This window comes from Dromaius novaehollandiae, chromosome 1 (assembly GCF_036370855.1).
Source record: "Dromaius novaehollandiae isolate bDroNov1 chromosome 1, bDroNov1.hap1, whole genome shotgun sequence".
Lineage (NCBI taxonomy): Eukaryota > Metazoa > Chordata > Aves > Casuariiformes > Dromaiidae > Dromaius > Dromaius novaehollandiae.
In genome coordinates, this window is record NC_088098.1 from 152244349 (window position 1) to 152271049 (window position 26701).

The following is a 26701-nucleotide window of genomic DNA, read 5'->3' on the forward strand; positions in this document are numbered from 1 at the left end:
AGGGTGCCAGCGAGGCACGGAGAACAACAGGGCTCCCCTTCCCTCTCCCATCCTCTGCTCTCCCCTTCCTCCACCCCTTTCCCATGTGTGCCTCTCTTGACGAGCTCTTTTGTTCCTCCCCGCCTTTGGTCTGATACGATCTCTTTCTTTCCTTCCCCCCCCCCCCCCACCTCGTTCCTTTTTGTTTCCTCACCCCAATTTTATTTCCTACCCCCTGCTCCGCTGTCCTGACAATCACTCTCCCTTGAGTCATCCTCGCTTCCCCCCGACGTCCCCTAGCACTCTGACGTCTTCCCCCTTCCTCCCCCCAGCTCTGACGGACACAGTCCTCTCACCCCACTCAACCCTCCTCCTTTATAAAGGGATTTTCCTCTTTTTAATCTAAGAACACCCCCCCTCCCCTCTCTCGCAGCCTCCGCGCTCGCACCGCCACGGGGGGAAGAGACGATCCTGCCGCCGCTCCCTTTCCACCTGTGGGAACCGGCAGCGGGACCGCGGCCATGGGCGGCCGCCGCCGCTCCTAGCGCCCGTGCGTCCCCCCGGGGCCGCGGGCGCGGCGGGAGCCCAGGTGGGGGCGGCCGGGGGGCGGCGGCGCTCCCCGACGGCGGCGCGATGGCGACGGGCAGCGGTCCCCGGCGCGCCGTGGGAGCGCGGCGGAGCGCGGGTCGCGGCGGAGCGGGGAGCCCCGCGGAGCCGCCGGGGCCGGGGCAGCCGGGCGCGGCCGCCGCCGCTGCGCGGTTCGCGGCGGGCGAGCGGTTTCCGCGCCGCGGGGAGGGCGCTGCGAGGGCGGCTCGGTGCCGGGCGCTCCGCATTTAGGTCGCCGGAGAGTTTTCACCCGCTAGACTTCACGTACCTTAAAATTTCCGCCGTCCGGCAGCTTTTAAGCTTTCCGTCTTGCTCCTGAGACTGATAACAAGAAATAGATTAATTCTTCTGATGCTGGAAAGTTAAATCTCTTACCAGAAAGAAAACGCAGATCCTGAATACAGGAGATGGTAGAAGGAGGAAGAGACTCACCCTTCCAACACAAAGACTCAAAAATGTGCTTTACTCCTGTACTTATTAGTTACCTATAGTTTTTCTATTCCTTAATATAGTTTTGTAGCTCGTCTTTTAACTAAATAGACACTTTGTAAAAACCTGCATGGCTAAGATCTTCTGTCCTATTCTAGGTACCAAACTGTTTCTTGACTGAAGAGTTCCCAAACGCTTGGGGACTTGGTGGGACTAAAAGAATTCTGTGTTCTGTAATTGATTTCTAATTAGTGCATTTTTTTTCTGATAAGTGCATTATTTTTAGCCAAAGCTTTCATTTTCCATTGTAATTGTTGGTTAGAAGTCCACGGGCATTTCAGTTAGTATGTAAACTTAATTTCAATTACTTCTGAAACAGTGATGTCATAATTTCACCAGAATAATCTCTACAATACTCATCTGCATTTTCTTTATATGCTGACTCGAAAAAGCTTCTTACTAGGTTTGCTAAAAACAGATGTATTATTGCATTCTCTCCAGAGGTTTTAATGAAATAGTGATCAAAGGAACAGTCGGGACTTCAACATGCCTTTTCATGTGGAGGGGTTGGTGGCCATAGTTGTATTCTACCTTGCTATCCTGGCAGTTGGGATATGGGCTGCTTGGAAAACCAAGAATACTGGCAGTGAAGGAGATCGCAGCGAAGCTATTATAGTCGGTGGAAGAGACATTGGCTTGCTAGTTGGTGGATTTACAATGACTGGTATGTAAAAATCTCTCCTTTTTTTTCTTTCTACACAGTATGTAGCTTGTCAGTTTTCCATCTGAATAACAGATAAGCGTAATCTGTATTTTGAATAATGCAAAATGGAGGAAAAAGTATACACTTTTTTGTGGTCGATGCTAACGCTGCTTAATGAAGAGCCAAATGTAACGTGATATAAATACATCAAATGCTTTAAAATTGTGGAAGAAGAGTGTTTTCTATTTCTTCCTCACTGCTTTCATATTCATCTGCAAATCAGATACGTTTGGGATGGAAGCGGCTTTATATAGATTAGTAAGAAATCTAATTTTAAAATAATTGTTGTTGTTATAGCCATCTGAAATGGTCAGTTACTTTTGTTTAATCTGAGTAAACTGAAAGTTTATATGGAAAAAAGATGGGGGAAAGGGGGGACTGTATCAATTAAAAACAAGTTTTAAAAAGAAAATTGGCATAAATCCAAGCATGTAATTCCACTAAATTCAGCAAACTTGCTTTGTGGATTCTTTTAGCTTCTTTGCAGAAGTTTGACAAAATAATGCTTACTGTGAATAGAGGTTTCAGTAGGAAAAGTCTGGGTGAAGAAAGACTTCATCATTAATTTTATAAACAGTGCAGTCTGTCTCACTCACACAGACACCCTGCAGTGGTAGACGACTGTTTGGCCAGTTGAACCAGATGGCTTCCCACGATAAACAAGGGGTCCACAATATGACCCAGAATTTCAAGTAATGTATGTTCATGTATGTCATTGGATCAAAACCACATTATAAGAAGGGTGAAATGGCCCACTATTTTTGTTTAAACTGATTAATTTTATGTAAGCATGCTTCATTTCTTTGGTATTCTAAATGCTATTCAGACAAAGCCCCTACAACTCTCACATTGGATTAACCATGTTATATTTATATTTTGTTGTTTTGCCATATTCTGGTTTCACAATTATCTAATAAGGAAGAGACATATAAAAACTTGCCCCAAAATTCTGTATTCTTTAATCAAGAGAAATTTGTGTTCACTTAAAGAGGCATTTTGCCAATTCAAAGACTGAAGATTAGGATATGGAGTAAAGGATGTTTATCAAAGTCAGTTAAGTTTAAATCCAGGCTGACGTTCTACATTCAGCACTTTGTTGCGATGTACTGTATCATCCATTGGCTACTGAAGCAGTCAGATATGACTAAATTTTACCGAAGACAAAAGCTGTTTTGACTGTTTTCTCATGAATGAAATGTTTTCAAGAGCACCAAAGCCAGAAAGTTTTGCAGAGACTTCTTGCTTGCCAAGAGACTGCAACTGTTAGGTAGGGCGAGTGGAGAAGAGACAAAACATTCCCTGTGTAAGCAGTTATGACCAACAGCCTTGTCCGTGGAAGACACAGCTTTTAGCCTCTTTAGTCCTATTTTATAGGGATACATACATACATACACACACACACACATATATATATATGTAGCAGCAACTGAAGCAGAAGAGAGAATTGACCTGGGGTTTCCTATATTGCAGGCAATTTCTATAACCAACACAATTCACACCTACAGACACTCATCCCATTTCATGCAGCCTCTAGAGATGATGTAGTAAATCATCTCTGCAGTAGACTACCAGAAAGATCTAAAACCTTGGTTCAACTAAAGCAATCACAGACTTTATAGTATCAGGATTTACATGCTTGCTCACCTCCATGCTCCATGAAAACAGCTAGTTGAGATGGTGAGTAAATTCTACTTTCATTTTCAGTGGACCCATGCCTGGGACACAGGTGTGCACGTCAGTCTACACAGTCAGGGGTCAGTCTGAGTTTTGTCTCAGGGTGATGAGGATACTCAGTTTGTAAAGCTATAGCAAAAAAACTGTGTGTGTTGGCTGATCATAATCAGCAATAGTTTTTACTAAATGGTCACATTGACCAAGGGTTTATTTGCTTCTTTAAAAATGCTAGGTCTGGAGTTCATATCTCACAACCATGCCTCTGGAGTTACATGGCTGTTCCAACATAGTCTTTCTGTTTTACAGCTTTAACTGTCGAAATGTAAACTAACAACCAAAGCCTACCTGGTAAAAGGGAGCAGAAAGTAGAAAGTTTTAAAGGTCTCCAGAGAGCATATTGTATGTATATATTTGAAGTACTTTCAGTTGTGAGTTAGGCCCTAATTCTGTCTCTATTGTCCAAGATGTAAACTACTATGTTTCCTGTGTAGTATCTGAAAAGGGTAGTGGTTTCTAGGGCTACTTGGGGAAGCATAACTGAACTCAGTCTATAAATTTAAAATCAAATTCAAACCATAGGCATCATGACTTCATAGGACTGGAGTCAAGATTTCTGAGTAATTGTAGTTGATTTTCTAAATGGTATCTAAAAGCCTTAAAGCAAGCACACTCCGTATGAATAATGTCTATGGACATTTTGGATGCTTAAGAAACAGCTGTATCAACTAGCTAAATGCTACTACTAAAATGCCTGAACACAATGCCTATTGAAGGCTGAGTATATCAGCAATTATCAAAATAAAAAGAATGAGAAGCCTGAATTGTGGATGAGTTACAACAGCTCATATTAAAATGAACTAATGCAGTACCACAATACGTATGCTTTAATTTAGGTGGACATAGTTAAAACACTGGATTAATTATTAGCATTCATTAATTTGTGGGGTGAAATTCCTAAGTGGTATCTATGACAAGCTTGAGTCAATCTTGATTTCTGTGATTGAGATTAAACCCTAAATTAAATATTTGACATGGCATAATCAAAATGGTGACAAAAACAACCAAAACAGTAATGCTCTATTTACATCATTTTCATTTTAGTTGGATGGAGCTACATATCCTTCCACAAGGAAGAAGAAACATTATCTATATTCTATTTTCTGTAATCACCAGGCCAGGAATTTCATTCTACAGAACTTGATGAGTTGATTCAACAATTTGAGTGGTCAGCCAAGGAATTATTTTACAGAGAAGTACCCAAACATCTGATCTGTTGGTATATATTGGTGGACTCTGCGGAGTTTCTGTGTTCCTCATTTGAATTAGGAACAAAATTCAGCTCCATATTCTCAGTATTTTTCCGATAAATAACATCTTTCAGGGTGTGTTTTAAATTGAAGTCAGTATTCTCTGCATTTTTAGGTCCTTCAGAAAGCAGGCAGAGAGGATTAGAACAGATTACCACATTAATGTTTCCTCAGATTATTAAATTTTGTATTCCTTTTGTCTGATTTAAAAAAAAAATCACCCAAAAAAGATATTACAGTAACTTTAAATTGTGGCTTAGCAAACTAAGGATCAGAAAATTAATATCTAAGGACGAAACCCAACGTATCATATCCCATTATTTCCTTTCTAATGTATTTATTGATGTGAACGTGCATGCTGACTACCCATTCGATCCCCCCGCTTCTCTCCTCCCCCCAAAAAGTTATGAATCATCTTCCTAAAGCTCTGGGGTCCTTGGCAGATGCTCCAGAACAGTCTCATGTATGCAAAAATTGATAAGCATCTATTTTTTATCTCCCAATACATAAATCAAGTAATAAAAAATGAAAATGAAACTTAAATCTTCCATGCCACCCTACTAACCAATACTTCTTAAGCCATGAGGCAAGTTAGCATCAGGTTAAAAAAAATACCCTCTGGACTACTAAGTAGTTGAGATATATCACAGTTAAGTGGAAGAGAGTGATCAGTTAGAGTTCCATGGAAGTTATTTAGAAATTTTAAATGAATTTGATTTCTCCTCCACTTAATTGTCTAAATTCACAGACAAGTTTGCTGCTTACACTGGCTGCCTGGAAAAATCTGCAGAATGTTTAAGGAAAATAAATCTTGTACAATTTTGAGTACTGCGCCTGAATTACTCTTGTATGCAAAAGCAAAGGCTTCTGAGACAAATCAAAGTGTTGTCACAAAAATTTGGTACTTGTAATGATCTGCCCTGGCTCAAATACAGACCTGCTTATGAATTCATAAAAATTACTCATTGTACATTAGAGAAAATCAAGAACTACTTGCAAGGAATCTGCAAACTGGAAAAGATAAACTTAAATAAATAATTCGTTATGAATGATTTTTGCAGATCTAATCACAATACATTTCTGTATTTGAGAATGTCTTTCAGACATATTGTAGTTCCCAAATTCTTAAATGAGGAAACTCTCTGTAAGACAGAGAATCAATTTATTAAGAACCTGAGGCTGATATATTAAAAATATTGTTGATTTTTAGTGAGATTAAATCTGAACTACTACAGATAGCACAGTTCATTTCTGGAATCTGTCTTCAGGGTGCACAAAAACAGATGTGTCAAAGTTGGAAACTTAAAAATCTGGACAAAACCACTGCAGCGCTATACAGAAATGTAGCATTTAAGGAACTTGGAGTTTGCTAAACCTGCTTAATGTAGCCACAATTTAAAATTAAATAAGATATTAAAGACAGTTTTTTTCATGAAGGTCTGAGTTTTCCCAACTGGGATGACTTTATCATTGTATATTTATTGTTCTTCTTCAGATCCCCCCTTACATCTGTCCATTGACTAACGCAAAGAAAATGATAATGGTTAGTGATCTGATATGCTTTGTTCCTTGTAAACAAATAGTGCGGCACTCATCCACCACATCTTCAATGACTATGCAGAGGCTTGGATGCCTTGGTCGTTGTCCGAGTCCATCTGATTTCTCTTGTCATATGATTTTTTGAAGTGAGGATTATCTTCTATAGAAGGATGCCCTCCCTGGGACTCGTACAGTAATACGTATGATAAAAAATAGCAATATTTTAGGTTATGACAAATTCATTCTAGAATGTGAGAGATTTTCCTTCTTTGTGTGCCTTAGAGACTTTTCCACCTCTTCTTTTCCAGCCACCTGGGTCGGAGGAGGTTACATCAATGGGACAGCAGAAGCTGTGTATGTCCCAGGCTACGGTCTGGCTTGGGCGCAGGCACCTATCGGATATTCCCTTAGTCTGATCGTAGGTAAGCAAGGAACAAAAGCTAATACTCTTTCATCTTGAAAAATTCTGATGACAAGACCATCATTTGAAATGCCACAACCAGGGTATGATAAAAGGCCACTGAAGTAAACTGGATTCCTTCTGCTGATAGGCTAGGCTCTGAAAAACAGTGCATGAACAAATCACTAGAAACTGTTTGATATCTTAAGTTTCCCAAATGCCTTGACAACACCAATCTGATCATTACAACCTCACTAGTGAACTATGGGGACCACAATAAGAAAGTTTTGGGGTTTTTGTAATGTATACTCAATTTTATATATTCAGGTTTACTTTAAGTGCTTATATGACCTGGAACATGATAATATCAGGACACTTCAAAATCTTAGACCTCAAGAGTGACATATATTCCTGTAGGTTAGGGAAGTGCTTATAACTTACAGATCTCCAGAGAGTCTAATTAACTTGCCTAATTTTATGCAGGAAGTCTGTAACAGAACCAGGCTATTGCCCTAAAATTGGACTACCCTTCCTCTTAAATGCAGTATGAAGCTCCAAATCATATGTAAAAATGCAAATATTTAATCCTGCTGTGTTCAGGGTCAGTGTCTAAAATACAGACAGCATAGCAATTTTCAATGCTGTGCCTCTAATCCCAGAAATGTAGTTTCAAAACTTCCTTATTTTCCTTAAAAGTAGTAATAATAAAAAAAATTCACACCAAGTCTCAAACACATGGTGCAGTTCTTAACAAAACTATTGTGCTGTAAGTCATCATGAATATCGCACAAAGTTATCAACTGCATCCTCTCAGTTTGTGAACAGATCATGTCCCTAAGGCAAGTGTTTATGAAACCACTTAAAAAGAATGTGTTTGTAAAAAACATTCTGCATTTTTCATCTTTCATTAGTATGACTGGTGTGTTAGCCTTTCTAGTAATATTTGATTTCTCAGTCTATTTAGGGTCTTTTTTTCATGTTCCTCCCACCTATGCAGTCCCTTTGTTTCCTCTTCCAGGTCTTCTTGCCCTTTTTATTTCTTTCTGTACAACTTGGTTTCCCTCATGACTCTTTGCTCCCCCTGGAAAGGCTTTCCTACTCCCTATCTCCTTTTATGCCCTTTCTTCCCAGGCAGTAACCTTCCACATCATGGATATTATTCTCTGGCTTGTGCAGGCCAGCTCCAGTTCCACAAGTAGTTCCCATCCCTGAGAGTAGCTCTATTTCACGTAAGAAAAACAATAATGGTAGATGCCTGCCTGGAGATCAGTTGATGTCATTGCAAGGTCATGAGGGTCTTGATCTGTTGATGTCATTAAGAGGTCATTAGGATCATAGCCACAAGCATCTTCCTGCTTCCTAGCCCCTGTATAACTAGGACAGATTAATAATAGCCCCCAAGGGGTTGTGCTAGCCCCTCCACTCATTTCCATCTGCTTTTAAAGAAATCCAGACTTCTTCATTGAAATGGTAAGTGTAGGTAACTGCAGAAAAGAAGAAAGTCTGTATTTTGTGATCATATAGCTCTCTGCAGAGCACAGTGAGGAAAGCATTTCTGTAGGCATGACCTGTGCATGCAGACAGGAAGAAGGGGTTGTTTACCCTTAAAAAAAAATAAATAAATAAATCAAATTTAGAAATAAATGACTGGAAATATTTTTGCTTTAGAATGGAAAGATTTAAGATTGGTTTAATCTCCTTTTTCATTCAATGCTCCACGGTATATGACTTATCCTAATTTTTCATGCAGTTTAGTTTTAAAGGTTGGAATAGCTCCTATTTCCTTTGATAGATGATTTAACTACCTGATAGGTTATACTACCATTGGCTTTTTGTTTTTCTCTTTTAAGCATCTTCTGTGATGATGATGTAACAAGTAGAATAGGAATAGGATTCATGAACAATGCAAGAATAGCAGAAAAATTGCTGGAGGGTATCTGCATCCAACCAGCCTGTCTAAAGACAGAGTAACATAAGGGGTATAAATAATTTTTGATGGGTAAATCAGTATCTTCTCTTCAGGGAACTTTTGAACAGTTGATTTTATTAGGCGCTAATTGGTTTCCTAGTTTTATGAGTGTAGCATATATATTACACTTTAGCAGTTTTACTGTAATAAAAGTCTACTTAGTTATAGCCATGAGCAGATCTGAGCTACACATTTCAATAGAACTGCTATTTCAGGTTTCCGGAGATACATCTTTTTTTTTTTTTTTTCCATGCCAGAAGGAATCTAAGGAATTTGAGGATTTTTGCATATTTATTTACATATCCAGCCCATATGCCAGCCAGGCAGAGCAGAATTGCGATACATCAAATTTCCTGAACATGCACAGAAATAAGTGTATGACAAATGTTTAGGGAGCCTGACACCTGCAGAACGAAGAAGGCATCTGACCTACCCAGCAGGTGTAGTGGGGCTGATTTAAGCATACATAATAAATCTGAAATGTCCTGCAAGAATAGTGTGCACCATGCCATGTGTGAACTCACATTTCTGAACCAGGAATCCCAGACAGTTTTATGTTTAGAGCAAAAACTAAAAGTCAGACCCATCACCATGCTGGTTTCAGTACTAAGTAAGAACAAAATTAGATAGAAAGCCATTCGCATAGGCTGATTCCAAATGTGACAAAACTTTAACAGCATTCATAACAGCAGGTCGAGTAAACTGAACCAGATGAAATAAACTAAACTTTTTTCATTATCAGGCCACAGACGTTAATGGTGAGGGTATGCTTAAGTAACTCTGTAGATAGACCTAAGGTAAGAGTTCTTAGAGGATATTTTAATTGTACTTATTTCCTTTAGAAAAGAGTAACACAGATATTTTTCTACCTTTAACTTACAATCAGTGTTTTACCCTTTCATGGCAATACATTTCTCCACTGCAGTTGGCCTCTTACACTACTTTTCTTTGTAGGTGGTCTGTTTTTTGCAAAACCCATGCGATCCAAAGGCTATGTAACAATGCTAGACCCTTTTCAGCAGCTTTATGGAAAAAGAATGGGAGGGCTACTCTTCATCCCGGCTTTAATGGGAGAAATGTTTTGGGCTGCTGCCATCTTCTCTGCCTTAGGTAAGGAATCAGCGGTATAAATACTAACTTATTACAGGTGGAAAGAATTAAGAAAATCAGAAATGCATAAAAATCATGACTTCAAGTGCTAACCAAATGATGCAGAGCATGGCAGGTGTCTCAGACCCATGGTACTCAATAATCAGAAGATTGCTCATCTTGGTTGTGCAAAGACACGTAAGATGTCTATTCATTTTCAGTTACCCAGAAGGGGTCCCTTTTCAAAGCAGCACGAAAAGATTTAACAACAAATTTTCTTTAATTGTAAGGGGGATATGAGTGATTGCAAGTGTCCCTTTTATGTCAAAGCTGACCCAGCTTCTCTTTTCCTATATAGAGGTCACAGTAGCCAGTATTAATTTCTTCTAAAGAGAGGATACTCATGTAGCATTATTGTCAATGCATCTAAATGAAATAATCCTTTGCATATAGGAGACCTAGATAGAGAGAACTTTCTATCACACAAATTATAGAAGTAAACCAGATGCTGATCAATAAATTCAAGTATTGTTCAATTCTAAATGCCTTTCTACTTGAGAAAAATGGAGAAAATGCTTAGGATTCAAGAAAGGATGTAGAGAATTAGTGGAACTATGACTCAATAGAAAATCACCCAACTACTCATCCAGTCCTGAAAAAAAAGCAGTTTCCAGCGTTTTTAATTGTATTTCAGGCCTAAATTTCACTACTCCTTCAAGAACTGAGAAAGCCCTTGACTTGAAGCACCAGCAGTTGACTTTTACCACCTAATCATACTCACACAGCACATGCATGTGGTAATGCTTTCTAACACCAGCTATTTTAAACAGAAAATAAACTTGGAAGGTACTCTCCAACTGTGTTCTGATGAACTGCAAAGCCGTGGGGAGCTTGTTTACCATAATTTCATCACAAAACCCTTAAAGGTCTAAGAACAAACTACATGCTGAGGTGATAGAAGCTGAATAGCTTGAAGAACTCTCTGAGTATTTGGAATATACTTTCTTTCTGATTGAGGACAAGCTGATCTGTGATATTTCAAAGCAAATGGTGTGAATGCCTTTCTAGGAGGGTTTATATTAAAAGCTAATAGCTAAAGACAATAAAGGTGACTGAGAGTATCTGTTTTAACTGTTTTGTGAACAGACCTAATTATATTATACCTCCTAATTTGCACATCTATCCTCACCAATGAAGATTTAATTCCAGTATTCTTCACCAGCTTGTTTACCTTCTTCATGATTCTTTGCTTGGCAGGGTTGTAGAAGGGAAAAGCAGGGCTTACCACAATGCAACAGAGGTCCAAGGCTGTACCCTTTAAACACATGAACCTTGAAGGTTCACTGCACAACAAAAGGCCACCTGGCAGCTCTCTGCTGCTCTTTCCAGATCTTCTCTGCCTATGTGGTTAGACTACACCCACAAATGCCTACAGGTACTAAAAGTTATTGCAAGATGTTTCGTTTACATTGTCCTGATCAGAGAAAGAGGGATGTTTTTAAGTAGGGTTTATAAAGACTGCAATCCCTTAAAATAGCTAATTCATCCAAGACAAATGTATATGCATCCTGATACGTGCTGGAAAGGAAACACAGCAACTCAGGAGGTTTCCAGAGTGCAATGATGACAATTTCTTGACACAGGTGATTGAGCAGTTGATGAGGGAAGATGCTCTGCTGGACCTCATACTTGCAAATATGGAAGAACTGGTAAAGGTTGGGTTGCAGTGATCATGAGATGGTAGAGTTCAGGATCCTCAGCAGAGGGAGCAGGGAAAATGGCAGGACTGCAACCCTGGAGTTCAGGTGAGCAGATCTTGACCTCTTCAGGGACCTGCTTGGAAGAACCCCATGGGAAACAGTCCTGATGAGAAGAGGGGTCCAGGAGAACTTGTTGATTTTCAAGGATCACTTCCTCCAAGTTCAAGAATGATCTGTCCCAATGAGGAGGAAATCAAGCAAAGACCACAGGACACCTGCATGGATGAACAAGGACATCCTGACTAAATTCATACATAAAAGGGAAGTGTACAGAGGGTATGCAAGTGACCTGGGAGGAATACAGAGGCACTGTCTGTCTGAGTGTGCAGGGATGGAGTTAGGAAAGCCAAAGCCCATCTGGAGCTGAATCCAGCGGTAGATGTGAATGGCAACAAGAAGGTCTTCTACAGGTGTATCTGCAGCCAAAAGAAGGCTAGGGAGATTGTGGGCCTGATGCTGAATGGGGCAAGTGCCCTGGTGACAAAGGACATGGAGAAGACCAATGTACTCAGTGCTTTCTTTGCCTCAGTCTTCATTGGTAATAGCAGCCTTCAGGAACCACAGGCCCCTGAGACCACATGAGAAGTCTGGAGCCATGAAGACTTACCCTTGGTGGAAGAGAATCAGGTTAGGGAACCTGGACATACACAAGTCCGTGGGACCTGATGAGATGCACCCATGAGTGCTGAGGGAGCTGTCCGATGTCATTTCAAGGCTACTCTCAATTATCTTTGAAAGATTATGGAGATCAAGGGAGGTTGTTGAGGATTAGAAGAAAGCAAATGTCACCCCTGTCTTCAAGAAGAACTTTTGACATTGTCTCCCATAACATCTTCCTAGAGAAATTGATGAAGTACAGGCTAAATAAGCAGACTGTGAGATGGTTTGAAAAGTGGCTGAAATGCTAGGCTCAGACGGTTGTGATCAGGAGCACGAAGTCCAGATGGAGGCCAGTCACTAGTGGTGTACCCCAGGGGAAAATACTGGGGCCAGTACTGTGTAACATCTTCATTAATGACCTGGATGATGGGACCAAGTGCGCCCTCAACAAGTTTGCAGATGATGCAAAACTGGGAGAATTGGCTGATACGCCAGATGGTTGTGCTGCCATTCAGAAGGACCTCACCAGGCTGGAGAAATAGACCCTCATGAAGTTCAGCAAAAGGAAGTGCCAAGTCCTGCACCTGGGGAGGAATAACCACATGTACCAGTGCAGGCTGGGGGCTAACCAGGTGTAAAGCAGCTTTGCAGAAAGGGCCCTGGGGATCCTTCTGTACAATAGGTGGAACAGGAGCCAGCAGTGTGCCCTTGCGGCAGAGGACAGCAGCATCCTAGGTTGCATAAGGCAGAGCATAGTCAGCAAGTGGAGGGAGGTGATCCTTCCCATCTACTCCGCACTGGTGAAGCCATGTCTGGACCACTGTGTCCAATGCTGGGCTCCTCAGTACAAGAGAGACATGGACATATTGTCCAGTGACAGGACAAGAGGCAATGGTCACAAACTGAAATACAGGATATTCTGTTTAAACCTAAGAAAAAACTTTTTTACTGTGAATATGGTCAAACATGGGAACAGGTTGCCCAGAGAGACTGTGGAGTCATTGTGGCATCTCCATTCTGGAGACATTCCAAGCCCAACGGAGCAACCTGTTCTAGCTGACCCTGCTTGGAGCACAGGGGTTTGACTAGACAATCTCTTGAGCTCCCTTCCAACCTCAGCGATTCAGTGATTCTGCAATTCTATGAGCTGTTCTGTGGATACTAACTCAGCAACTGAACATTGTGGTTTCTTTTCTATAAATGAAATCTGCTTGATTGTGTTTGCAGAAGTGCTAGGTTTCTAGATTGATAATGGGGATGGATTCTCCAATTTGCAAAGAAACCACTTTGTCCCGTGTATCAATTCAAGGGCACTTTAGAGAGGAAAGTGGGCAATTCTCCCTGTACAGCTGATGCCTGCTGTACCATTCCATGCCTAGCCAAAAGGGGCTAGCTCAGAGCATAAGCAAGATATGAAAGAGTGTGATGGTATGTTGAAGCAGAACTCGCTTGGGCCCAATCTTCTACTGCTATGGTACATTTGCTCTCATGCAGCTGTAAGTCAGCCAGGGAGGCTTCGGTTTTGCATGCATAGCTTCTTTTCACCAATATACCTTAACCAAAGGGCAGAACATGAGAGACTAGTCATTGCAAAGGTTAAACAGTGTAAGGAAAGACTGGTGGGAGCCTTCCCTCTTACTTTTTGTGAGAATATGCAGAACGGCAGACCCTAAACGTAGAACAACAGGAGCTTTCCTTTTCCTACTCCCTTCAAAGGTGCAGATGGAGCATGGTGAAGATAGAGAGGGCTATACCTCCATGCTGTCACCAAATATCAGACTGCACAGCAGACCAGCACCTGTATGTGCAGACTCTCCCTGAAGTGGTTTGCTTCACAGAAATGAAACAAAGGTGAGCCTTGTCATCAGACATACAGTGACATACAGTGTTTTGTTTTTCCCCATAGGTGCCACTATAAGTGTGATCGTTAGCATTAATATCAATATTTCGGTCATTATTTCTGCCCTGATTGCAACTATGTACACTCTTGTGGGTGGGCTTTATTCTGTGGCCTACACGGATGTAGTCCAGCTCTTCTGCATCTTCCTGGGGCTGGTGAGTTTGGCTTTTTTTTCCCTTCTTTGTTGAGTCATGGGGGATTTTGCTCTGAGCATTAGGACGAATGCTGAGATCTAGTGCCTAAAGCTTAGATTTTGAACTGTATCTACATTGAAAGGGAGGAGAAGGAATATCTCCACTGCAAGAGCAACTTTACAGAGTCTGCATTTATATCAGTCTACAGCCCGTACTTTGACTGCAATGCTGACAAGAAGCCTAATTCTTTGTTTTGGGGGGGTTGATTTTGTTTTGTTTTGTTTTAGCAGTCTGATAGTGCAAATAGTCTTGTAATTTCCCTACTGGGTATAAATCTAACTTAGGATAGGACTGGAGCTGACTCTATCCCTATCTGTCCCCAAGACTGTGACACAGGCACTGGGAGGAGACATCAAAGGCAGAGAGCAGAGAGGAAAGCAGTCTAGAAATACTGGAATTGGAACTGGAGAGCTGAAATACTCTCCCACTTCTGTAGGCATACCACCTACCTGTGGCAGCTAGGTTAACCTCCTGTTTTAAACCACCTTCTTGATTTTTCCCTCATTTCCCTCCACCTTTCATGGAGACCATCATCTGGAGAGTCTTACCAGATGTCTCCGCTGTTTGAATATGGTGGTATGAATATCGTCTCATCAGCAGTTAATGATACACTAGTGGGTGGCCTTTTGTTTTTTTACTGCTGTCCTTTAAGCCCTACTTTGAAAAACATTAATGCAAAAGGTTTTCTCTGGGGTCAAATCACAGCGGTGCAATGAAAGGAGCTGCTGCTTTTGTTTGTTAGTGTCAGCAATAGATGGTTGCAGGTGTTCAGGGATCTGAGACATGCAGAAATAAAAGGGGTGGCCAAAGGTAAAGGAACTGAATGGCACCTTGGGGAACCAGAGTTGTTTCTCTGCTTTCAACAGAGTTCTTGTGCCGCTCTGGGGAAGTTGCTTCAGCCAGAACTTGCACACAGGTGGTCACTAATCATGTGTGAGTCCTCACTCTGTGGCTTCCTCTAGTAAGGCCTGTTACCTTATTTGCAGAAATGCTAAGCATTCCCAGTTGTAACTGACTTCATGGGAATGGTGCTAAACACTCTAAAAAAGCAAATCCAAGTTCCAGCTGGCCACCTCAAATGGATAGTTACTCCAGATCTTATTTGCTAATATCTTTGCTCTTCATGTGCACAATGGGGAAAATACTATCCCTTTCCCTAAAGTGTGTGTTAATATCTGTGAACCATTCAGTTTCCACAAATGATGTGCATTACAGAAATTCCCAAAATAAACAAATAAATACCTCTGTGGATAAATCAAAATATAGAAATGCTTTTCCAATGAGGATCATTCATGCACTGCACAAGGCCCTGATCCTGTTGGAAGAATAACGTGTGATCCTGTAATTAAAGGCAACATGAACCTGACAGTGAGAGGGAGGCTAATGAAGGTTGTATAGCAGTCTTTGAAATGTTTAGTTTTGTAGTTTTAATGGTGTTCTTTTAATTTAGGTTGAGCTCTTTAGTCCCTGGTTTCTTTTCCCAATATGTAGTCCCAATTTCTCCTTCAACTCCATGAACCTTGGTTTTATTTGCTCTGCATTCAAAACAGCAAATTTGCTACTCCACTTGGAAAGGGCTCAAAGAAGAAACTGAGCAAGAGAAGGAGGGAATTTGGGGCTACGTCTATTTTAGCAAATTAAATAGTGCAAAGGTAAAAACAAAAGATTATCCACACTGTTTAATTGTTAACATAGCACTGGCACTGTTTTGTCCCATGCCAACTAGTATGTTCCCAGATAATTCCCATGCTCAGTTCAGGGCCTAGCCGGAGAGGATTCCCAACAAGCAGGGGATGCAGCCATCCGTTTTAGCAGGAAAAGGGAATCTAGCTGCATGGACATAAGCTATGACACGTCAGTGAGCTGCAGGGCCAGAGTATGGGTCTTGACTTTTTTCATGACTAATGCGGAGATAGTCCCTGAGAGCACAAAGAACTAGGTTGCTGTCAGGAACCTGAGTGAATTACAAAAGCTCATAATGCATTTGTAATATAGTCCCTATTAAAACCTGGGCTGTGGCATGCAGGCTGCAGATGGACTCAATAAAGATTGACTTTCCTAAAATTCTCATCTGAGTATGTGCAAACTGCCGTTCCTCAGGAGCTTATTACTTGGACAAATTGTAGATTCAATAGCCATAAGCAAGAAAAAAAATCCATTTCACATCCTTGTTTCCTGTGAATTTGTCAACAAAAAGAGTGTTAACATCCTTTCATTTTCACAAGATATACTTTTTTCCCTCAAAATATCTTGGAGATGATTGAGATATTTTGGTGATATTTCCCAGAAAAGCCCAAGCAGACACTAACCAGGGAAAATTTATGCCCAAGTGTTTAAATTGACAAAGTTTAATACATAGATGAAAACAGAATCCTACTGTATTTGATAAATAACCTGAATAATAGGCAGTGCTGCCAAACATATCAATAATTCATATATTCTTCACGTAGTGTTGCAGTAATTGTGCAAGAAAATAGAGGGAGATGTGTGATTTTTCCCCTTTTCTCTGCTGTTACCCATATACACTTAAATGTGATAATTTGGATTATGGTAGTCTGCATGTCTTTGGATACCATTTGAGGTTTAAAAGTGCTGTGCTAGAAATGGCATATTCCAAGTAGCACAAAACCTGGTTTTCATCTCAGTAGAATCTAAGCAGAATCTAGCCTGGGGGAGCTGACAACTTACCCCATTGTGAAATGAGCTGGAAGATAAAATAGCATCCACACTCAAAAAGTTGGTGGGTAAAGGAAACCCACCTTCTGGCAGAAACCTCTTCTGGGAAGGTCTTCTCAGTCGATCTTTTGGCCCCGAACAAAAAATGAGAGACTCAAAACGTTCCACAGCCCAGAGTGAGAGTGTTCTGTAGATAGAAAGTGCTGTAGCACTGGGCTGCTGGATCAAGAGAGATGGGGATTCACCTACAGCACCTCTCTCTTGTCACCATATAGCTTTGTGTTGAATTAAAACCCTTTCGCAAGCATTTGGGTGTATTTGTGATGTCTTGTACTTGTTTACTGGTAAATCCTGCTATTATTAAGCAAGTTTACTTGTAGATGTTTCTCTACAGTATGGTCCAGGAGAGGGTGTATAGAATACCTGTAGAGTATAGGGAAGACGTAGTGAAGATATATAAATGTGTCTTTCCTGCTGATGATTGGTTCGATTGGTTTCTTTTTCCCAAAGCTTTCAAAAGTTTGGGAAACACTGATTTACACTGATTAATTCTCATACCCACACTCTCCAGAACTTTACCTTGGAGATCAGAGGAAAGCTATTGATTACCATTAACATTATCCATTATCTCTGGATTTTAGAGGTGTTTCACTGGCACAGAACTTGACTATTCTGCAATTCAGCTTTGCATTTGATCTGTTGTGTACAAGAAGAAAAACAGACCAACATTAATATTATAATTTCATGGGTTAAGCATGCCTTGTTTAGACCTGAACGAAGCATTATTCTTTGGTTACAGTGGATCAGCGTACCCTTTGCAATGTCACATCCTGCAGTGACAGACATCGGGCTCACAGCTGTGCACCGGGTGCACCAAGCACCTTGGCTTGGATCTATTAACTCGCTTGACATTTACACATGGCTGGACAATTTCCTTTTGTTGGTAAGTGACAGCTCGTACGAAGGAACGAAGCATTTAAGAACTTATACTGTGTTACTGGGACATCTGAAAAGAGTAGAGTCTACTTAAGTGTTTCCACTAAACTGAAAACTTTTATCCTCTTGACTCCTGCTAAATATTTCTGAGTGTGTGAATGATTTTAGTGAAATACCAGTAGAATATCATAGTGCAGCTGTTAGAGTCAGCATCACCAGTAATGCAATTTAAATATCATCAGGCTGAAAGAGTTGACTTATGCTAAAACTAATTAAAAGTGTGTGGCTAACACATAACTGATGTCATTCTTGGCAAAGAAATATATGTATTGCAGGAGGCAATGCAAAAGTTTATACAAGTGATTAAATATGCCTTAATTATAGGTGTTGTAGAAAAAGCTTTGCAGAGATGGATGAATGAATTCATACATACACACGTGTCAGAATGAGCTGACAGCTTTCATTATTTAAAATCCATGCATTGCACCTGGGACTGGTGGTTATTAAGTACTTTCCATTAGAAAATGTAACCACACATGCTAACATTTTCCATTCCCAGTGCCCCTGAGCAATTCTACACTGTTTTTATTATCATATTCTAGTCTGGGATTTCTTTCTTTTTAAAAGCCAAAAATCTTCAGAGTTTTGTGATAATTGAGCTAGGAAAATATATTGTTTCATCCAGCTTAGGTTTTTTAGAGATACTCAAAGATCCAAAGTATGACATTACCTCAAATAGCTAAATTTGATTTGGTAAAATTATGGTTTCATCTCTGCCTCTGACCAAATGAATGCTCTGATGATGCCAAATTATGACATATTTTCTTTTCACTCTGCTTGTTTCTTTATAGATCAAGAAATTTACACAAGTTTAGAAAGCTTTGTAAAAGAAATATTATTAAAGTTGCAAGGGAAAATACTCATAAATAGCATGTCAAAATCAGAGGTGCTTGTGCAACATTCATTTGGTCCCTGCATAAGCATGAAACACAGATGAAAAACACCTGTTATGCAGTGTTAGATCCATATGTCTCCCGCCTCATTCAGCATGTGGAACTGGACAGTGCTCATTTAGTGAGCAATTAGTCTACTCACTGTTTTAGTCAAGGGTCCTTCTTTTACTTATTGGAGACTACTCAAATACTGCTCTGAAGATGGAATTGTTACCACTTGTTTTTTCAACCTTTGATAATACTTTTTGTGTCATATTTTGTAGATATAATTTTAACTCTATGCAGGATCTTCTCTGTTATATACCCAACCCAAAAGAAGGGTTGCCATCATAAAAGAAAACTTTGGTTTACACCTTTGTACTTACTTTATATTGGTATCATACTTGATTGATTGAGAAAATAGGAGAATAACTTTTCAGGTTCTTGTGTTAAATGTATATAGAACATGTTGCCATGTTTAGATGGCCACATGCACTCATGAAGGAAGATAAAAACCTTGCTTTCAAATCCTATCAGTGACTAAACTGATTGGTGTGGGAGGAAGGTACAGAAGGCCAGATTCTCCAAGTATGAAATATGGCAATAGTATTTTATGACCTTTTGTAAGGCTTTATCAAATATTTATGCAGCTCAGAATACCTTGGGATTGCAGGGATTACACATGTGCAAAGTACTGATGCTAATTGTACAAAGGGATAACCTGTCTAAAAGAGTGGGATTTAACTGAACTGGAGAAATCCTAGCATTACTTGTGAGAATGAAAGTTACAGCTGTTGACTGACATTCAGTAAAAAAATAAAAGGTCAGGAAAAAGGGAGAAAGGAGCATATTCAAGTGATGCTTCTATGTGCTAACTACATGATGATAGCAAAGAAATCCACAGTCAACCCCCAGTGATGGGATGTTGCCCGTTGTGTTTGCAGACATTAGGAGGAATCCCATGGCAAGCATATTTTCAGCGAGTTCTTTCTTCATCTTCTGCCACATACGCTCAAGTTCTGTCATTTCTGGCTGCTTTCGGCTGCCTTGTGATGGCTCTTCCTGCAATACTCATTGGTGCGATTGGAGCATCCACAGGTAAATAGTTAAATATAAATATTAAAATAAATGTGTGAAAAATCCACAAAGCTTATGGTAGATAAAATCTAGCCAGGTAACACCATTAATCAACTCCTGACTTCTTAAATGAGACATTACACTGAAAAATAATACTATGAAATGTTTTTCCAAGGCAAATTATTCCTATCCCAGTTGCTGAGATGAAATGTTTTTGCATGTTCAAGGTTCCTACAGATGTAACTTTTCTATTAATGTTTTAGTTATATCCTAGTACTATCATTTGGTCATAACAATAATAACTGCAAAAATGTGTAGGTATTGTAGTTGTTTCGGGGAAGGCATTTATCAAGGATTTCTCATCTTAACCACAATATCTTTGTCAGCTTCTTTGTCACAGTGAGAGTGATCCCCATCACAATGACCATGTAGCTAGACTGTAGAAGCCATTTTATATTAGAAATGCTTGACATATAGCTCTGAGCTCTGAGTCTATAATTCAAGAGAGCTGCTAAACAAATCCCAAACCAACATGGATCCCAGGCTTGTTTTATTCAGGCAAATGACATTTACAAGTAATGCAAACTTTTAATTTTAAAATTCCTACTGGATAACTGCTGGCTGTGGACAGATTTAGCTTAGAGACATGAGAAATGAAAAGAAAAATGATAAGCAGAATTAAATCTGCCTAGCAGAAATCAGTGGGACAATGTCTCTCTGAAATATCATTCACCCAGCCTTAGAAATGGTTTGGATTGGTCATTGAGTGTGAGTGAAAATATGACAATGTTCATTGCACATGAAGTCAAGATATACTGTAACTAATGATTCCACATATTGATGTCCATTTGCAGCCTGGAATGAGACTGATTATGGTACTCCTGACCCCATGACTAACAAAGAAGCAGATATGATTTTACCGATAGTGCTTCAGTATCTTTGTCCAGTCTATATCTCTTTCTTTGGCCTGGGAGCTGTATCTGCTGCCGTGATGTCGTCAGCTGACTCTTCAATTTTATCAGCAAGTTCTATGTTTGCTCGGAACATTTACCAGCTTTCATTTCGGCAAAATGTGAGATCACATTTTCATCTTTTTTACTTTTAGAGAAAATTTTAGGTGGTACCTTAACTAGATGAAGCGAAAACTGTCATCGTATACTGAAACATCTCTTCCACGTTCCTGTCTCTGACTAGAAAAAGTATAGCATTTCTTCCATAACAGTATGTTGAACAAACTGAAAGCCACAAAAATTTTTATGGTTGCAACTGACCATAACTGAAGAAGATATATTAGGGAGAGGGTGCTTTCAAGTGTTTTCATGGCACTGCAGTGTATCCAGACATTTCCTAACAATTGCTGTCACCATAAGTTTTACTTAAATCCTTAATGAAATGAGACATCTTTCTGAATTATTAATTTATCAGGAAATCAATTGACACATGAGAAATGCACAGAATGGACTAGTAAGTGGTCATTTTTTTTAGGAAGTGGAGAAGAGAGAGATTCTGAAACTGATAGTATTTTTCTGTTGATGCATATCGTACTTGCTTTTTAAATTTATTTCTACCACTCTGTTTTTGTTTTTTCCTTGCCACGCGATCAAACTTTTCCTTATGCTTAAAGATTAAGGACTTTGGGAATATCAGCCATAACCTTTGATTTTTCTTTTTCCTCTGTGCTCAAGTTAGATACAGAGACAGAGATAGAGATATTACTTTGTAAATTATTGTTAAATGTCATGCAAAATTTCCTTTGACAATGTAGTATCCAGTATAGACTATGTTCACAAATGAAGGCATATATATAGATATAGCTATATAGATATAGATATAAACAAACCTAACACTGCACTCTTTTTGCAGGCCTCAGACAGGGAAATCGTATGGGTCATGAGAATCACTGTTTTTCTGTTTGGAGCATCAGCGACAGCAATGGCATTGCTAGCTTCATCTGTGTATGGCCTGTGGTACCTCAGCTCTGATCTCGTTTATATCATCATATTCCCTCAGCTCCTGTGTGTGTTATTTATTAAAGGAACCAACACCTATGGTGCCATTGCAGGATATTTATTTGGCCTTGTTCTCAGAATAACTGGAGGGGAACCGTACCTGTACCTTCAGCCCTTGATCTACTATCCTGGCTGCTATCTAGATGAAAATAATATCTATGTCCAACGATTCCCATTTAAAACACTTGCTATGCTTACCTCCTTCTTTACTAACATTATAGTCTCCTACTTAGCAAAATATCTATTTGAAAGTGGGACTTTGCCACCAAAACTGGACTTCCTTGATGCTGTTGTTGCGAGGTACAGTAGAGAACACATGGACAAAGCAACTCTTGTAAAAAGTGACAATATTGTATTAAATGAACTCGCACCTGTGAATCCACGGCACAGTCTAACTTTGAGCTCAACTTTCACAAATAAGGAAGCCTTCAATTATGTTGATTCGAGTCCAGAACTGTCCAACGCTGAAGATAATTAAAAAGTCTGGTATCCCCAGACAAAGCAGTGCAAAACAGGATAGCCTACAAAGAATAGTAAGAAGCATTTTATCAGAAGAAAAGCAAGAACTGGGAATAATATGCCACTGCACAATTCTTTAAGTTGGTTCTAGGAACAGGAGCAGCCCATGGAAGAAACTGTTTTGTGTTATTATCTAACATGTTGGATTAGATCATAGAGTATTTATCAAAATATACACTCAGACCCCATTCTTTCCACCTAGAACTATATACTGTATAATTTTTAAAATATTTAAAACTGCAAATATAAGTAACAGAAAAGTGCAACTGTTATTTAGCTAGGATATTATGTGAAGAGATTATAATACAGTCACTCTGAAATACTATCAGTCAACATTTTATTGGCTTTAAGTGAAAATATATCATCACAGCTATAAGTGATTTATTACAAAAGAGCTAGTTACTTGAGCCAAGACAGGTAACTTCCTCAGGTTTTTGGTCTGTTTGTTTTTTCCTTATAATGAATTTCAAAGAACACAAATTTAGTATTTTGTTATTTGTATGAGACAGTGAAATGCGCAAATAGTAATAAATTCCTTATAGGAGTGTTAAATTTTTATTAACAAGTTAAAATGAATTCCCAGTTTAAAATCATGTTATACTTTACGCAAGACAACCTTAAGCAAAGTATGTTAATACAGGTGTTCTTTTTTCCCAGTCTTGAGTGGTTATCAATCACCAATGGAGGATAAAGAAATAAATATTTTATAGCAATAATTGAAGTTGAAACTCAACTTGTGAAAAATGTCAAAACTGTAGGCTTTTACAAACTAAATATAATATTGCAATGTTGAGAAAAGAAGTCTTATCTTGACTTGTCATCAAAATGAACATTGAGTGAAGCAGTCTGATGCCATTCAACTGCCGCAGTGAACAAATATTAAAAAGTAAAGAGAGTCAAAAAGGCTGCTTGAAACAGAGGAGAGGGTTTTCCATGGGGAAAATTCCCATTTTTCACTCAATAAAAAAAAATATTCTTAAAGACAACAAAAGGTCTTTTGGGTTGGACTTGCTGGGATTAATCTGAAAAGTGTAAATTTTCTATGGAAAATCATATTGTCCTGAAAATTTGACTTCCCACTGGAAAATAGGCTTGCCAAACAACTTTCCACATTGGTACGTGTCCACCTCCAAAAGCAGTACCAGCTTGGAGGGGAACTGAAAGTAAAGGCAAATCCACAAGTGTAGCAAATTGCACGGTAGTGTCTTCCACTGAACATTGTACTCCATTATTGAGAGCCATCCTCCTGGGCAATCCCGATGCCTGTGTGCAACATCAGCACCGACCAGGAGCAGGCAAGACTTCACTCATAAATAGCAACGCTGGCCAGGAGCAGTAAAGCAGGGAGATTAGGCCGCTTCCGACTTTGCCCTGACCAGCAGGGAACACATAAAGTTGTTTCTGCTTACCCACGGCCTAGATGACTGTGTCTGTCCCCATTGGTAGGTGCCTTCTGCAGTGGGAGATCTAACAGCTAGATTTCTGTACTATTGACGGTTATGCTCCAATAATTCGTTTTACTCTCTACGCGTGACACAAAAAATTTCAGCTGAAATCCAGCCATCCTCCTGTTGCTGGTCACTAGTGAAAATTTCTTCTGTAATGTTCACAGCACTAGGAGCTATACTGGAGGACAGGAAGTATAAGAATAGGTTTTGCTGCTAAAGGAAGAAGCCATCAACTTGTGCATTCAATGTTGACATAAACTTTCACAAGGTTGAATCCTTAGATATGTTTTTGCTCCTTTTGTGGAGTTTTAACGGCATATATATATTTTATGTGTAGATAAAATTAATTTTAGAAATTTTAACTTTTTTCTCCATACACTGCATTTCAAAAATAACACTACATCTCAGCTCTGAATATGCACTGTGCACTGCAGTACTACTGTCTACCGTGCTAACAAATATTAGGTGTGCTCTGGATTGAGGGAATCAGAATCAGGATCTGCAGAAAAGTCAATACAGCATAGAAATGACAATTCCTGTCGGGTAAGTAAATGGGTGGCCAGTGAGATTCAGAGTCCTGAGGAGTTCCCAAACCAGACATGAGCCCAGCAATATTTATTCCCCGCTGAATCATGGAAAAGAGAAGGGGAAAGGCATCATATGGAAGAGAGAGAGAGGGGAGAACAGAGCCATTGCTGAATTGTTATCAGTTCCTGGCCAAAATCCACTAGCCTGAATCCCTTTTTAAGAGGAAATAGCAAGCCATGGTTTTACTAGCTTGCATAGCTGATAGCTTTCACTACAGTTCCAAATTAAGTTAAAAAAATCCCATTTGACAGCCACCTTGAGATCTTCCTAAAAAACTTATTTTCTTTTGGTTTTGTCTAGCTAGGAATTGTTATAATTTCACCATGAAAAGGTGCTAAATGGCCAGATGGCTTTGAATACAGCAGTATTTCCGCATACCTGCCATACATGGGGATATGTTACTGCAAAGCTGCGTTGCAAGGATGCAGATGAGAGAAGAGACTTTCTTTTTCAATAAATTTGTCTCTGCTCTGAAGAAAAACAAAACTTGGTATTAAAAAATTCACAAAAGATTTGCGGGAGGAGAGAGAAAGGGGGAGAGGGCTCGACTGGAATTGTTTAAGATATTTTGTTTAGGAAAGAAAAATCATTCCATTTCTATTATATTCACTCATTGCCATAAAAATATAAAAATATAAAAAAATATTTTGAAATGCTCAGAATGAATAATTAAATGAAAAAAAAAATGTTTTCATCCCAAAACTTCAAACCAGATGTTTTCAACATTATCAGAATATCTTCTACTGCTTTTTCTAGCTGATATTTTTGTGAGATCACTGTGATTTTACAAAGCTTTTCTGTATAGATGGAACTATGCATTCTGTAGTGGAAAATGGTTCCAACAAAGTTTTCCAGTCCTCTTGAGGAAGACTGCAAACGTTGGTCCCACAGTTATTGGATGTCTAAAAGCAGTAAACCATGGAAGCTTTATCATACAACAGAGAGAAGCAGACATTGAAGAGTGTATATAGTGTGACCTTAACTCTGGTTTCGACATACCAAGTCTCTATGTGTGTCTTTGCATGTGTCCAACAACGATTGCAGTGGTGGGCTGCCTTCTGGATTGAAAAAGCCTGAAAGCCAAACTAAACAACCCTGTGCAAGGTCTGGTTATAATTTTTCTTGCCTTTGTTCAGCTAACCTAGTATTAGATTTATATAAAGCTGTTAATATAACCAACCAAAGGCAATATACTAAGACTGATAGCTACAAAAAAGAAGAAAACAAAATGCAACCAAGTTACTTTCAAAAGGAAAATGCCAACAGGATATGAGTCTTCAAGCAGACTTTATTTTGATGCAAATCATCCAGTGTTGCTTCCCCATTTTTGCAATTTGTAGACAGCGGTACTGTGAACTAAATTGTTTCTACAATCAGTGAAGCAAAAAGTTCATTTTCAGACACTGAGGTTATTGTTTCTGAGCCCACCACTTGAGGATAAAATATTCATATCATGATTATGTATTTTACTTTCATATTCTTAACATTTCTGTGGATAACACTTATTTGACAGGGGATTTTTTTACCTCCTTTGCATGAGATGTGTTCATAAAATTGAGGTTAATACATAGCTGAGATGTCAAGAGCAGTTACAATTTCATCTATATTTGTCCATGTGGGGTGGTATATGTATTATAAATAAAATATTCTTTTGTGAACCTGAACTGAATGTAAATGTAAATGTAGATCGAATAAAGTAAAAGTCAGATTTAGCCTTTTATTTTCATATAGTACAATAACTTAGGATTTCAAATATAAATATCATAGGACAAAAACTATTACTCATTTTTCCTTCTGCCCTTCAACAGTATTTGATCAAGTACAACATGCAGTTAGACAGTAAGTTATTGTAAGACTGCTATTTATCAGGGCAGTATTTGTGGCTGTTGTTTAAAAAAAAATGTATATTTTTGTCTGTGTCAGAAATGTTATATTAAGCCTATACCTAACAAAGCAGATAGGAAAAATTATATATATATATATATATGTTTTAACTGCATTTGTATTGTATTCAATAGTGCCCATGCAATTCAGGAAAATACTGTCTAGTTTTGGGTTTGTTCTGTCCATCTACTAAAAATAAAGGCATTTATTTTGTTATCACTCAGCATCACCTGCAGTTTTGCATCGAGGCCATACACCAGCAGAAGCAAGCTGGCGCCTGGCCAGGCGGGAGCAGGTCCTCTCCAGGGTGGCCAGCAGGGCAGTGGAAGGCCCCCAAGAGCAGCACCCCACAAGGCCCTGCCCTGAAGCCAGGCCGTTGCATCAGAAATGAAGCTTGTGTTTTCATGATCTCTTCCTTGACTT

At 39.4% G+C, this 26701-nt stretch overlaps 1 protein-coding gene across 1 annotated transcript; it reads left to right on the forward strand.

The window, feature by feature from the left end:
• Positions 1-214: 214 nt before the first annotated feature.
• SLC5A7 (solute carrier family 5 member 7) lies at positions 215-26497 on the forward strand. The gene is made up of 9 exons (XM_064503280.1): positions 215-568; positions 1516-1738; positions 6606-6719; positions 9621-9776; positions 14022-14170; positions 17685-17828; positions 19698-19851; positions 20685-20902; positions 21694-26497. The coding sequence occupies exons 2-9, from the start codon at positions 1561-1563 to the stop codon at positions 22315-22317; spliced, it is 1737 nt and encodes a 578-aa protein (XP_064359350.1). The 5' UTR covers positions 215-568; positions 1516-1560; the 3' UTR covers positions 22318-26497.
• Positions 26498-26701: the final 204 nt, after the last annotated feature.